General features: G+C 38.8%; 1 protein-coding gene across 3 annotated transcripts in view; it reads left to right on the forward strand.

Moving 5' to 3' along the window:
* Nucleotides 1-16,435, forward strand: part of ano1a (anoctamin 1, calcium activated chloride channel a) — a 126,726-nt gene that overhangs the window by 12,066 nt on the left and 98,225 nt on the right. For all 3 annotated transcript variants that reach the window (XM_048262790.1, XM_048262789.1, XM_048262788.1), the window contains one exon: nucleotides 3,638-3,719. In XM_048262790.1, the coding sequence (XP_048118747.1) occupies nucleotides 3,638-3,719 (82 nt within the window). The remainder of the gene's footprint in view (nucleotides 1-3,637; nucleotides 3,720-16,435) is intronic.

Below are 16,435 nucleotides of genomic sequence, written 5' to 3' on the forward strand. Positions count from 1 at the left end.
ATTAGGACACTAGGTGACTCATTACCCTAATTGGGTTCACACAATATAGGTGGGAACATTCATGTGGGTGTCAGGTTTTGCTTGACGGAGGTGGAGCACATAGCTTTTTGATCGCTTTTAAGATATTGCTAAAGGTGTGTTACATTGGGTAACCTTGGCACCTATTGTGTGCTTGGACATTACTTGTGGGTGTATGTGTACCTTTGTGGATTATTGCAACAACATGGTGAGAATAAATTATCAACTGTGAACAAATCTGAACTTCTCTTCATATGTAACCAGACTTCATGCGCATCAATTAAGTGCCCAGTCTACAGTAGCGACCACCGCGGGGCTTTAACTAAAAAGATTTAGCCCCTACAACCCCAATTGCGAGGACATAGCTAACTCCAATAAACTGCAATGTAAAACGGTTAGCTTGCTAACTGTGGAACTTCAGTATAACATAATTATCTCACCTAGCTGTAGGAAATACATGTAAAGTTAAGCTTGCCGAACTTAGTTATAGTCAGCCACAGGCAGCTTGACTGTGACTACAATCCTGACACTCTTGTTAGTAAACTGGAAAGAGCAAAACATAGGAATATAATGGTCACCTAAATCCCATGAACACACAGATAACTCTTACACCAACCTTATTTTGTGTCTTTTATTCACATTTGTTTAAAGATTTAGTAAGTATAATATAAGCCCTTTTCGCTCCCCACTTCGATGCAGCTCCATAGGTTTCCATTATATCCAAACAGTCATCTTTCCCCCCCATTCCCTATATTCTTGTACATTTTAGTCCATTCTGTCTGTTCAGTCTTGTCCATTTAGGGGCAGCCGTGGCCTACTGGTTAGCGCTCAAAAGAGTATACTTATACTTATTTTTCCAAATCACAGTGAGTGCAGTCTATATATATGTCAAGTTTAACTGGTCAGTAGTGGGAAACGGATAAATATGCAATCTCCTCTAACCTCGTCATTGTTGCCTTCATGATTTCCTTTTATAAGTGTCTTATATTAACACTTTGAGTGCCAAAAACGCAATATTGCGTTTTCGTTCCCATGCATTGAGTGCCAAAAATGCAATATTGCGTTTTTAGCTTTTTTTTTAATTACGAAAATAGACACTCTAACACACCTTATGTGCGATTTTGGGAACTCTATAATGAATAGAACTGAAATAGATGAAGATCGAAAACTCATGAAAACATACGATCTGAACATTTTATCTGGACATTTTATAATAACTCCGCTTTTGATGGTTGCCGCTTTGGGTTGAATCAGTGACGCATGCACGTCAGGTCAACACCAGGCCATTTTCATGGGTTTATCAGTAGGTGGCAGTCTCGCCAGGTCTTGCTAGGTCACTTCCTGGAAACTTTACAGGCAACAGTTTTTCATGAAAGACGCTATATCCATTTCTAGAAAAGCAAAAACAGGGATTTTGATGAAAACAAGCCACTGTTTAGCTTGGGATTTCTCAGGAACAGAGGCAAGTAGGAAAAAAAGGGTTTGTACCCACTCAGAGCTTAAAGTCTCACCTTTCAAACGAGCCATAGTATGTGTCCATAGCTATAACAAAATACGCTGTGGCTCTACAGAAAATTGTCAACGATGATCTAGATTGCTGGCACTCTGGGCCAAAGCTTCCGAAAACAGTGCGGCATTCAAAGTGTTAAAAAGGAGATGCCAATTACCATCAACAATGGCAAGCCAGCCGGAACCTGCCACTTGTTTTCTCTCCCTCTTGTGCGTGCTCAGACACGTTCTCAATTAAAAGGAGTAGCATACATTCAAGTTGGATCTTAATGGAGAGGACCCGGAAAGTATCATCTTTGTATAACATGCTGTTGGTGCATTTTGACATTGTAAACATTCTCTAACAAGAGTGAAAAGCAGTTTGCAGTAAAGATACTATTTATTGGCTAAATTTTGGTCCCTGCTGTCTCTTGGTGCCCTACGGACAAGTGTGTAATGCGTGTGGTGGTATCGGCAGCACTGATCACTGATTAGGCAAATTTTAAAGCTGAAACTTTTTGCTTACAAGTTCCTGAAGTTCCTCTCCATCTTCATCTAACTCCATAGACAATAAAATAAACTCTCAGGCTTGCGGCTTCAGGTCTTTGTGGCTTCCGTTACATGACATCAGCCGCCCACAAAGGAAATAGATAAACACAATGTGTTAATTTCGTTAACATTTTGTAACGCGTTATGTATGTCAAAATTAATCGCAGCGATTAACATGTTAATTTTGACAGCCCTAATTGTTACACTGTATTATTACACTATTTTACCACTCAGTGTTTCACAGAGTGGTGAATACCTCCCCATCTTTACTCCTGAGAGACTCTCCCTTTCTGGAATGATAGTTTTATATATATATATATATATATATATATATATATATATATATATATATATATATATATATATACTCAACTATGCTGGCCATTAATCTAATTCAGTGTTTCTTAAACTTTTTCAGACCATGGACCACTTACCCAATAAAAAAACCTTACTGACTACCTAGCTAAAAAAACATTACACAATAGGCCTACTCACTTACCATCTTTGCACCTTGCTTATTGTGTTAAGGATTCATATGATTTAAACTGGTGTAGTTTACATAGGCAGTGTTGCAGAACTGTTTGGATTTACACACAAGTTGGTTCAATATTGCAAATATTATATTTTACCACGTCTGCTGGCGGACCACTTGGGATAGCTCCCCGGACCACACTTTGAGAAACACTAATCTAATTAGTTGTGAAATGTTCCTCCAGTGGTTTATGTGACATTATAAATCATCACATTCTGTTTTTATTTACATTTTACGTTGTTTCCCAATTTTGGGATATTGAGGTTGTAATTAAGTAAGGAATAATGTGTTGTCCCCCGGTCATTATCGGAAAATAACAGGGCAACAGGGCCCGATTTCGTGGCTTCCGCTGAGAAAACAAATAGTTTCTCACACAAATAGAACTTGACTGACATCACTGTTAACTGGCAGTGGAGGTTAAGTTAGCTTGTTAAATTGCTAACGTCAGGTAGTTAGCTCACACAACAACATTTAAGACGAGTTTTGGGATTACAACAGCTTTTTTAGAATGCAGTGTCTCTTTTCTCACTAACTTTCACAAAATCCAAAAATAACAGATGCAAACACATTACATTTATCTGCAAATAAGGCTGTCTTGGACCATCTATTGAGCCAACTAGCTTACTTGCAGAATAATATGAAAGATTTAAATCAGCGGCACACAAACTATTTTTTCTTGACAGCGGTCTGTTATACATAGCAACGGTCTGTTATACAAAATTATCCGAACAACGAATGTTGGGAAGGCCCATTCAAGTGAAAGGAGCATTCTACAGCATAATGAAAAGCCATGTAATGATCTAATACCAATTGAAGCAGTTCAATAAAAAAAATCAAAACATTTACAAAAGACGGGCCTTGATAAGAGATTATTTTATGTACAAAAAAGGTTTATTTGTCTCCAATTTTGTTAACAAATGAATTATTTCTGTATTAATGAGAACTTGACCTTTGCCAAGACAAATCAATCCACCTGACAGGTCTGGCACATCAATTAAAATCAGAGTTTTGTGTTGAGTATAATACATTTGTGTGTCTTTCTTTGGACAGCCCCTCAAATCACTTAAAGTGGATGAAGAATCACACGTGAGAAAGCGAGGACCTTACTTTCGAGATGGGATCCGACGGATAGGTAGTGGCTTTATTAATATTGTTGTTACAAATGTACCCTCAGTTTTTTTGGGATGTGAACTGCAAAGCTGTCAAGGACACCAGTAGTGGCTGGCTACTTTTAAAGTTCAGGAGAATAGGGTAAACTCATTTACATTTTTTTCTGCAGGCAACCAAAACAAATAGGTAGACTTGTTGAACGCTATTCAATGATCATTCAAATACATTTTTATCAAGAGTTTTTCTGAAGAATTTTAATTATTAACAAGAATCAATGGTGGCTGGTGACCAAGTCTTTGGTGAAGTAACCCATAGAAGGAATGGAGAGGTCTACAGCCACTGACAAAGGTCCCCTTTAGAAATGTTGGTTTATAAGCAAAATACACTTTTTTTTTTTGAGAACACAAGGACCATTTCAATAGCTCAGCACAACTGAAACAACAATTGGTTTCCCGAAATTCAACACAACATATCACCAAAATGCTGCAGGAAGTGAATACAGTCAAACTAACACGGTCAAAAATCTTGGGACCCTTCACAAAAAGTGTCTCTTGCACTGATAAAAGCACAATTTTCTTTGTTAAAATCCAGTGCTAAGGTTATGGATAGTCAGACCTCAGCTGTGGTAGCATTCCTGAGAAATGTCAGTCCATTTCTAATGGACAATAGACACAAGTTTACTCGCTTTACATTTATATTGGTGTCTATGGACAGTAAGATGTTTTCTCCAAGCATTTCCATATATTTTAATGAGTCTACCTACCCCTTTATATGCAGCTGATATCAGTGACAGAGGAAGCAAAATAGGCCTATAGTATCACCTAGTTATTAAAGGTCTCAATGCGAGAAATACAACATTGTCTGTTGTAGAACAGTAAAGTTAATGCATATGATGTTTCTATAACCTAGGATATTTGATACACCCACACCCCTTGCTCTCAGATAGGATTGAGTCCCTGGTGATTAGAGGGGTTTCCAGATGAATGCCGTCTATATGTTAATTTCTATTTTAGATATAAGGGAGGAACACAGATTCTTCGCTCTTTTCTATTTTGCCTCTTGTCTTGGACTGGCTAGGTGCTGCTCTCTGCCCTGTCTCATCCTCTCTCCCTCTTTCTCCTTTCCTTGGGGTTTGTTTTTACAACCCCGAAACAGAAAACGTTGGGACGTTGTGTAAAATGCAAATAAAAGCAGAATGTAATAATATACAAGTTTCGTAACCCATATTTAGCAGCATAAAGGACATAGACAACATATAAAATGTTGAAAATGACCTGATTTGGACTATTTCATGGAAAATATATGTTAATTTTGAATTTGATGCTAGCAACATATTTCAAAAAAAGTTGGGATGGGGGCCTACTGTATGTGGTTTCTGTGGGTTTGAAATGTTAATTTTTGGAGAGTGGTTGGACTGTCTTTAGAGGTCATTGAACATGGAGAAAAATTATGTCAATTTTTTTACCTGTTTCAACCCTATTTTTTTAAAATTGTATATTTCACTGTAATTAACACCATAAATTTAGCCTAAATCACTGGCTATGTTGAATAGAGTTCACAAAACAGTTATTTTCAACATGATTGTATGATGTATGTCAGTATTATGATTGTATGTCAAACAATTAGAGACAAGATCAATAACCAATCAGTTTCACCAAATACACAAACTCCATTGCTGAAAGATAGCGAAAACATAACAGAATCACAGATGAGACCTCAAACAACATTTAATTCATTTATACACAACATATTAGATCTCACCTCCACAATTTCCTCATCAAAATCTACAACTAGCCTACTAGACCCTATTCCTACTCACCTTCTTAAGACTGCTCTCTCCTTCCTGGATAATGTTTTGCTCGAGATTATAAATAATTCAATGCTATCAGGGCATGTACCGCAGTCGTTTAAGACATCTGTTATTAAGCCCTCCCTCAAAAAACCTAGCCTTGTATCAATACTGGTCCTCCTGGACCTCAGCGCTGCTTTTGACACCATAGACCATGACATACTACTTAAGCTTAAAAATTTGATAGGCATCAAAGACTCAGCACATGGCTTGGTTTAGATCATACCTTCCTAACCGTCAACAATTTGTACAGGTCCATAATAAACCATATACCCAAATTATGGTAAAATATGGAGTGCCTCAAGGCTCCGTACTGGGGCCCCTGTTGTTTAGCAGATGATACACAACTATACCTCTCCATAAAACCTGATGAATTAACCCTGTTAGCCAAACTTGACAAATGTATAAGACATATAAAGACATGGATGACGAATAATTTCCTGCTTTTGAACTCAGATAAAACAGAAGTCATGGTTTTAGGTTCTAAAAAGATGAGGGATATCCTATCCACATCACAGGCTAGAGGAGGCTCCTCCATTGAGGAAAGGGAGGAACAACCTCCCTAAAACTTCAGAGAAAAATAAAAAATATATAAAGTGAATTGCTAATCTGGTAAATCACTGTTAATATTCCTATTTGAACACTTTGAACAAACGAAAATCCTTCCCCTGGGTCAAAATGTCAACAGCACCCCCTATCGCAATTGAAAATTACTGTATGGAGGATCTTCCTCCTCAAACCCCTCATTGATGCCCATTATAATCGTCTCAGACCCCAGCGGCTCGTGAATCCCGTCGTTTTCAATGGCTAAGGGAGGAAGCTCCTCCGTTTGAGTGGGCGGGTCTAGCCAGAGCCTCTGGAATTTAGCGCCAACGGTGAACCAATAAGCAGCTAGCTGCTCTGGAGGGGGCGGCTATCAGTTATTAGTACACCGTTCAAAAACTTATCTGCGGTCATACAGCGAAGAATCTTGTGTTGAATGCGAGGTCTGTTTTACATTGCGAAATCTTGCTTGTGAAATAAAGTACAATGAATTCACAGGACACTGTCCATGTTTTATTGAACAAACCATTCTATACATTCAACTACAGTGCAAATGTTAGGATCAAAGCAGCAGGAAGACCAGTGCCAAAAATTCACATTCCAAAAAAAGATGGTAAGGTTAGTGTACTGAATGCTACATGGTATGACAAATACTCATGGCTAACTGGTAGCACAGAAAGCAATCGGCTATACTGCTGACCTTGCCTGCTAATGGGGAAGTCACAAACGTGGACAGTTCAGGGATTTGCTGATAGAAAAAATTTGGATAGGGCAACAAAACGCCACGATTTGTGTAATGACCACGTTGGGGCTGCAATCCGATTGTCATTGCTGGGGAGAATGCCAATTGATCAGGTTGTGGATGACGGTGTGCAGTTGCAGACAGCACAACATAATACAAAAGTGCGCCAGATTGTGAAGGGAGATTGTGAAGCGTTTGCTTGATGTTACTGCCTATCTGGGCATGCAAGAGCTTTCTTTCAGGGGGCATGACGAGGGGGCTGATTCAGACAACAAGGGCAATTATAGAGAGCTGGCAGAGGTGATGGCACGCTATGATGATCTTCTAGCAGAGCATTTGCAAAGTTCGTCTGTTTTTACAGGCATGTCCAAAACTATTTAGAACGACCTCATTTCGGCAATATCCTCATCAATTAATGGCGAAATCAGACAAGAATTAGACCGGGCGCCCTTCTCTTGGCAACTTGATGAAACGACAGACATAAGATGTCATTCACAGCTCTCGGCCATCGTCAGGTATGTGGATGATCATGGCAGCATCCAGGAACATTTTCTGGGCTTTTTCGATGTGTTGAAGGGGCGTGATGCGCAGTCGTTGTTTGAGTTTGTGCAGGCTGAAATGTCAAGCTTAAATTTCACTGAGAAACTCGTCGCACAAACATATGATGGTGCTGCAGTCATGGCCTCAGATCTTAATGGCTTGCAGGCTAAAGTAAGACAAGTGGCTCCCAGTGCAACATTTGTCCATTGCTATGTCCATCGCCTAAATCTGGTCTTGAGTCAAGGCGTTAGGGTCATTCTAAAGGCAAAAAACTTCTTTGCTCACCTGGGTGGCTTCACATCCTTTTTCTCCAAATCCAGCAAGAGAGTTGCGTTGCTTGAGGAATTTGGTTGTGCTAGAATGCCTAGGAGCGCTCCAACGAGTTGGAATTTCTCGTCCAGGGTCGTGAATACAGTGGCCTCTAATTACGATAAACTGATGGCGACGTTCACTCGTATAGCTGACCATCTGTCTATGGATGATGAAACCATACGTTCAGCTGATGGATTGAGGGTCAAATTAGAGGACTTTGATTTTGTGTTTTTACTGTTTACTTTCGAGGAACTGTTCACACACACTGATGTTGTGTTTGAAATCTTGCAACACAAGTCCATGGACGTTTCCTATTGCAAAAGGCGCATAGAAAACCTCATGCAAATCCTAGATGAGATGAAATCAGAGGGCCTTTGACAAAATTTACGACAGAGCTGCCACACTGACAGAGGACCCAGAATTGGCTCACCATAGGAGAAAAAGAAGGCAGGGTCAGCAGGATCAGCGTCAGGTTTATAGAGCGCTGTATGATTTCGTTCATGGCAGCATCAGGACCCAAATCACCCAGCGCTTCCAACATCTTGACCGCTTGCATTTTATGGAGCTTTTAAATCCGGAAAAGCGGGAGTCTTTCAAATCAGATTTCCCAACGCACGCAATGGCAAACTTGTCAGAGACATATGCCCATCTCTTTGACGAGGTAAAATTGAAAATAGAACTGCAGCATTTCTATCGCAATGCAGAGATCAATTCGTACCGAAAGCTGTGTGTCAGTCTCAGCTTCATGAAATCCAGCGGTCTTGATGAAGCAATGCCTCAGTGTACAGACTCACGTGTCTGATTGCCACGATCGGTGCCACTTCTGCAGGGGTTGAGCGAAGTTTTTCATGCCTCAAACGAATAAAAAGTTATACCAGGAACACAATGGGACAGGACAGATTGAAAAATCTGGCCATTATTTTGATTGAAAAGAAAATTGTCAAGTCTCTTCAAAAAAATCCTCAGTGGTATGATCAGGTCACAAACAGCTAGGAGAGTTGACTTGATATTCAAATAAACGCCTGCAATAGCCTCTGGCTGAGTGATGGAAGCGTCTAAAATTCTGAATCATCCATTAACATCCAAGTTATGCCTTGTTATAATCATCCATGTTATGCCTAAACAATTGTTAAATAATGTTCTTGTTCTTACCAATATGTTCTTGTTTTCAACGTTCTAACTGTATCTTTGGATGGTTACATTGTTGATGAATGTTTCAGACTGATGCATTCCTTTTCTGGCCGCTCTGACGTCTTCAATGACGTTTGCCTTTTAGCCTAGGCTTCAACTTTTGACTATAAATTCCCATTTGGATAGCTATTAGCCTACAACCTGTCTTAAATGATAGTGATTTGGCTTTAAAACAATAGCATGTTACAAATAACCACATTTAAGGTCTTTTTTTAAATGGTAAGTTACAGGGTCCAAAAAAATAAATCCCACTGTTTCCTCAAACTGATCAATCATTAATAAGTTACTTTAGTTTTAAAACAAGTGTCTAATTTTAGTATTTTAGCCTTCTCTGATAATGTATTACATTGAGCAAAACCTTCAGTTTCCATAATTTTGCTCATCTGGAAAACAGTATTTAATAATTAGGCCTGCATATGTTTCCTGACTTCCAAGACCTAAATTTACATTTATTTACATGCATTAATTTAGCAGACACTTTTATCCAAAGTGACTTACATATGTCAATCATATTACAAAGTCCATTGTCCCTGGAGCAATTTGGGGTTAAGTGCCTTGCTCAACAGTGGAAGCCAAGAATTGAACCCACAATTTTTCTGGCTACTGCATGATAGCCTATGTCAGAACAGCTTTTATAGCACACCATTGCCAGTTAAAATGATACATACTGCTGCTTTAAATGTGTCTGGGTAGGCTGCCTACATACTCAATTGTTCGCATATGCCACCAACACCATCAGAACCTCACATTTGCCACCAACACCAATCAAGCGCACCTCCCTTCCTCCGTCATTTTTATAACCACCAGCCGCCACTGCAGGCTACATATAGTGATCTTCCACTGACCTCACCCACAAGTGTTAAAATCCTAGGAGTTATAATTGACCAGGATCTAGCACTAAATAATCACATAAAACAGATCACCAAAACGTCAATTTACCATTTAAGGAACATTTCAAACATAAGGAAGTCCTTATGCTTACCAGATGCTGAGAAATTAATCCATGCTTTTGCCACCTCAAGGATAGACTATTGCAATGCTATGCTATTATGCTGGCTGTAATAATACCTGTCTAAAGAGCTTACCGCTTATACAAAATGCAGCTATATTTCCCCCATCCTAGCATATTTACACTGGCTACCTGTTAAAAGTCATTGACTTCAAAATATTACTTATATCTCTTGATTGGTTGCCTGCATTGAAAGAGGACACCTCATGAAGACGCTCTTTTGTCTGCTTCTGACAGAAGAAGCACGTATCTATGCTGGCAGCAGCTACTGCTGAACAAGTGAAGAGTTCAGATGCAAAACCCTCTAAATCCGTCTGACCACATTTCTTTTAAATGAGCATTTAAAATCCGGTTCCTATAGGTTTTTGCATAGAAATCGATATTTCAGACCAGGAAGAGAGTGTTATTTGGTGTGTTTTGAAGTTAAATTATTTGATTAACGTATACTATGTGAGGAGAGCATTCACTCACCATCTTTATCTCATTTTTGACAAAGGTGGCATTTAGAGGCTTTTGCATCTGAACCCTTCAAGTGTACAAAGTCCCTCTAGATGGACTTGATGCAGTTGCAGGTGTTGCTGCAGGTTAAGAAGATGGTCTACCACGTCTTTTCTGAAGACACTGAGTACTGCCTGCTTCACATGACTTCTAGTAGCGAATCTTAGCATGCTGCAGATGCTCACTGTTACAGGTGGATTTGTAGCAGTTCCTGTGCCAAACTGCTTTGTTCTGTAGTGAAATAACTGCACTGTAACGTTGTAATCGTTGGCTGATCTGTGATCACCATCTCCATACTCTCTCATGGACAAAAACAAGAAATTTGGCATATGTCTCTAGTGATTCACTAGTCATTCACCAGTCCACACATATCTGCCACTGGACACATAGCCCAAAATATGTTTCTTTTAGAATATGTGTGCCATCACCTGACTAACAGAAAGACACACCTCAGAATATAACCTAACTAGACTGGGCCACCATGAACTATGAAAATGTGCTTGCTCAAATGTAGAAGGCTAGAAGGTCACTAATATCAACAACCATGAAAAACAGAGCACTATGTGCTTCAGGTTATTCAATATTCTAAATTCTATAACTGCCAGCTATCAACAGCCAACTGTCACTGCTAGTATGAATTGATAATATTGATATTGAAGTATTCTTTTTTTAAGTGGACAATTTTGAGCATTTTAGGCAAAATTTCTTGTTAAAGAGATCAATCATCAGCCTAAAAATGTTTTATAATATTGTATTGTTTATGTGGTCCACTTTTGCACACTATGTAGAATTTATTTGCTTTGTGGCACCAAACCCTATGCTATAATACCAGCAATGTGAGGTTTATGGACAAAACACCAAATTTGACCTTTTCTGAATTTGACCTTTGATTTGGGTCCTTCAAAACCTTCAAAAAATGGAGACACACTCTTACTCTTAAGAACCCACAAAGATATAATACTCTCCAAATACTGTAACATGTGAATCCCACACGCCCCCAAATTAGACACATAGGCCCCCCTACTATGCTTCACCTCTTCATTTAACAAAATTCTGTAAATGTTTATGAACTGAGGAGATCATTTGCTACAGTTTTGAGAATCAAATGTTTTCCCATTACTCCCCAATATAGTATTTCAGTTGCTCAACAGTATGGGGTATTCCGAGTCATGTTGTTCATTCCATTATGCACCTACTTTGACAAATCTGGACTGCAGACAGGCCATCTTAGCACATGGACTCTTCCTCTATGGAGAAATACTATTTGAATATGTGCAAAAGTCCTTTTGCCATTGTTTTCCTGAAATATTCAAGGTCGTGCCTGGAAAATACATTGCCTGGATTGCTTTAAACGTTGCTCAAAACCTGTATCATTCAGAATTGATTGTGCTTTGCCAAATGTGCAAGATGCCTATAACCTGACTCTCGCCAGATGAAGCCCAGATGAGTCCATGATTTCCAAAAAAGAATGGCAAACTTTGATTGGTCTGACCACAGGACCTTTTCCAATGTTACCTCAGTCCATTTTAAACAAGCTCAGGCCCAGATAAGAGGGTGATATGTTCTGTATCATGTCTCAATACAATTTTAGCTGCTACAATTTTGGCTGCAGTTTTTTAATTGAGTATCAAACTATGCACATAGACAATGGTTATCAGAGGTTTTCCTGAGCACATACAATGATGGGTCTGGAAACAGGTCTGGTATTGATGCAGTGCCATCTGAAGTCCAAAAGACCAGACATTCAATTTGTTTTTCAGCTCTTTCCCTTGTTTGCAAAGATTTCTCTGGATTCTCTGAATGTTTTAATAACATTATGTCCTGTAGATGATTAACTCCCTAAATACTTCACAATTTCATTTTAAAAAGTATTAAAATTACATTGTTTTATCATTTGTGTGCACAAGTGATGAATATCCCTACACAAGAGGTGGGGTGATTACGTATCCGGTTTGATTATTCATTAATCCTGATTTAGTAACAGAAAGTTCACATGGATGGTTGATGACTGGTGATGATATACCTCACAAGTGAGGTACAGTAAGGGGAAAGAGAGATGTTGAGTGGGTTAGTATTACTGAAAATCAAAATGGTTAATGTCAATAAGTAATCAGTGGTACTATATATTGTTACAGTATACCATAGTGAGAATAGGCAAGAGAGGGAGAGTTGAGAGAGAGAGAGAGAAGGGGAAAGAGGAGAGGGGGGAGGGTTGTACGGCGTGACACATGAAAAGTCCATGATGGCACTATGCTATAGCAGCATAACTAAGGCATGGTGAGTGGTAGTCGACACCAGCGCAGGTATGGTCAGTGACCACCATCGCACGCGCGACTGGGGTGCCAGTCACACGAGGACTCAGCAGGGTGGTCCATTCCAAAAATCCCTGAGGTGGGTGAAGTTCCACACCGCACCATACCTAACTATGGGAGGCAGTAAAGAGGTATGTTTTAAGTCTAGATTTAAAAATAGCGAGGGTGTCTGCTAGTCGAATTGAGGAAGGGAGATTATTCCAGAGGAGGGGTGCGCGATAGCTGAAAGCTCTGCCTCCTACTGTAGTTTTTGAGATTCTTGGAATTACAAGAAGGCCAGTAGTCTATGATCGTAGCGGTCTGGGTGGGTTAAATGGGACTAGGAGATCTTTAATATATTCTGGTGCCTGGTTATTAATGGCTTTGTATGTTAGAAGTAATTTTTTGAAGTCAATGCGACTTTTAACAGGCAGCCAGTGTAGAGATGCCGGGATAGGGGAAATATGCTCATTTTTTTTTTTTGGTTCTAGTGAGTGTGCGAGCAGCTGCATTTTGTATAAGCTGTAAGCTCTTTAGACAGGTGTTATTGCAGCCAGCGTATAGAGCATTGCAATAATCAATCCTTGAGGTGACAAAAGCATGGATTAATTTCTCAGCGTCTAGTAAGGATAAAGACTTCCTTATCTTTGAAATGTTCCTTAAATTATAAAATTAAGTTTTGGTAATCTGTTTTATGTGATTACTTAGTGATAGGTCTTGGTCAATTGTAACTCCTAGATTTTGAACACTTGTGGATGAGGATAGTCGAAGATCAGTAAATGTAGCCTGTGAGGAGGATAGGATATCCTTCATCTTTTTAGGACCTAAAACCATGACTTCTGTTTTATCGGAGTTCAAAAGCAGGAACTTATTTGTCATTCATGTCTTTATGTCTCTTCTACATGTGTCAAGTTTGGCTAACGGAGTTAATTCGTCAGGTTTTATGGAAAGGTATAGTTGTGTATCGTCTGCATAAGAATGAAATTTAATGCCATGTTTCCTAATTTCTGAGCCTAGAGGAAGCATATAGAGAGAAAATAACAGGGGCCCTAGTACTGAGCCTTGAGGCACCCCATATTTTACTATAGTCTGGGTAGACGGTTTATTGTGAACCTGTACAAATTGTCTGCGGTTAGAAAGGTATGATCTAAACCAAGCGAGTGCTGAGTCTTTAATGCCTATTGAATGTTCAAGCCTGTGGAGTAGTATGTTGTGGTCTATGGTGTCAAAGGCAGCACTGAGGTCCAGGAGGACCAATATTGATAAATGTCCATTATCGGCAGCAATGAGGAGGTCATTAAAAACTTTAACTAAGGCTGATTCAGTACTGTGGTGAGCTCTGAAATCAGACTGATATAATTCTTGGATTTTATTCATATGCAAGAAGGTACCAATTTGTTTCGACACTATTTTTTCTAGTAGTTTTGACAAAAAAGGGAGATTAGATATAGGCCTATAGTTGGCCAGGTTGTTAGGGTCAAGGGTATGGAGTAAAACTTGTGTCACCTTAAACCGAATTTGAATATGAATTTGAATATGAATTTGAGCAATTGTATTGGAAAAACGAATTTGAATAGTATATGTTGAAACTGAATTCATTAGATTGGAACTGAATCCCAGCCAACTTGAAATTTGAATATAATATGTTGAAATTGAACTCATTTGCTCTGATACATAAATTATCCTGACTGAAAATTTCGCTCTAGGAATTTTCACATTCAGTTCTCACAATTCAGTTTCAAAACGTGAAATTCAATTTCAGTCTACCGAGACAAAAACAGCTGGTAGCTAAGGAAGAGCAATCGAGTGCAGAGCTATTGTGATCGCGTGACTAGTGCCGAGCGTGAAGCAAAGAGCATAGTGTGGGCACCTGGTTTGCACGGTTATTAGATATGCACGATTCATCTTACCTACCGTTTGTAATTTTAAACAAAAAACATTTGTTGCAGTATTATTTCAAACGTCTAGCTTGTCAATCCTTGAAATACAGAACTAGCCTAGGCTACCCAGCCATCAAACATCGATGTAGCCTACTTACCTACCGTTTTTGTAATTTTAAACAAATAAAACATGTTTTGCAGTATTACATCTAAAACTTCTAGCCTGTCAATCCTGTCAACTACCCAGCTAGCAATCAAACATCGATGCACTGTCTTACCTACCGTTTTTGTCATTTTAAACAAATAGGCTAAAACATTTTTTGCAGTATTACATTTCAAACTTCCAGCCTGCCAGTCCTTGAAATACAGAATTACCCAGCTAGCCATCAAACATCACTGTACTGTCTACCAATTGCAGTAGGCTACTAATGCAAACTTCTAGCCTTCTTTAAAATGTCATGGGCATAACTTTCTCTCTTTTTCGTGTTTCCTACTCAACTACTGTTCTATTTCTTATCCTGGACTGCCACCTACTGGATAGAAAAGGCAACAACCTAGTATGGGAATACAAATCTACATGTTTGAATGACGACAAAGGACAAATCATTACCGTTTTCTTACGTTTAAAGCCACTCTTGTAATACTATGATGTGTAGGCTACCTTTATTTGCTTCCAATTACATATGGTTATGGTTACGCTTTTGTCCAAAGCAACATACAAATACAAAACAATATAATACTTAAAATTTAACAGGGAACAAATTAAGATGTTGGTCAGACTATAATAAAGAGAATAGCAATAATAAACAACCATGTCAATTCAATCAATAGCCTAATGACCCAAACAATGAGAAAAAAGGGAAAATAGCAATAATAAACAGTAATTTACATTCAGTCAATAATATAATAAAAATAACAATAGCATGGTAAGATTATGGAGAATATCAATAATAAACAACAATGTCGAATTAATCAACAGCCTAAATGAAAATAAAACAATACTATATAAACCATAAGTTTCAATGAATAAGTGCATGTTGAACAGATATGTCTTTAGACCCCTGTTAAAAGACCCAAAACTATCACGGGAACAGAGCACTGGGCAACTCATTCCACCAACATGGAACCAATGAGGAAAAGTATTTGACGTATGACTGGTCGACAAAACAGACGCTCTTCAGAAGGCCGCAGTGGGCAGTTGGGGATGTACGTCTTGATCATTGAATTAAAATAACAAGGAGCAGATCCAGTCAGTGTAGGCTAAAGTGAGAGATTTAAATGTAATTCTACTATAGGGAGCCAATGGAGAGTAACTAGGAGAGGAGTTACATATGTCCTCTTTGGCTGATTAAAGACCAGGCGTGCTGCAGCATTCTGAATCAGCTGTAACAATCTTACTACACAAGCAGGTAAGCTAGCTAATAGTAAATTACAATAGTCCAGCTTGGAGATGACCATGACCTGAACAAGAAGTTGTGTGGAATCCTGTGTCAGATAAGGTCTGATCTTCCTTATGTTGCCAAGGATCAACCTACATGATTTTGCAATTGCATCATATCTAATATCAGCTGATTACACACATAAACTGTAAAATTTAGATTGCCCATACATTTGGAAATCCATTTGGAAATCCATCACCACCAATGGCAAACAAATAAATTCCAGAGAAAACAACAGTGGACATGTTTATTAGTGTGTAAAGTGTTTTACAATATGTGTTTCATCTTGCAAAGATATTCATTAAGAGAAATCAAGTTTCGGTGTCCATGTCTGGTCGATGCCAGTCCAAAGGTCCATTGTCCTCAGTCTATCTCACTGTCCACTGTTCATTGAGGCCTGTCAACCTATGAAAATAAAACCAACAAACAATCAGTGTTTAGCTT

The sequence above is a fragment of the Alosa alosa genome, chromosome 14 (assembly GCF_017589495.1).
Source record: "Alosa alosa isolate M-15738 ecotype Scorff River chromosome 14, AALO_Geno_1.1, whole genome shotgun sequence".
NCBI lineage: Eukaryota > Metazoa > Chordata > Actinopteri > Clupeiformes > Clupeidae > Alosa > Alosa alosa.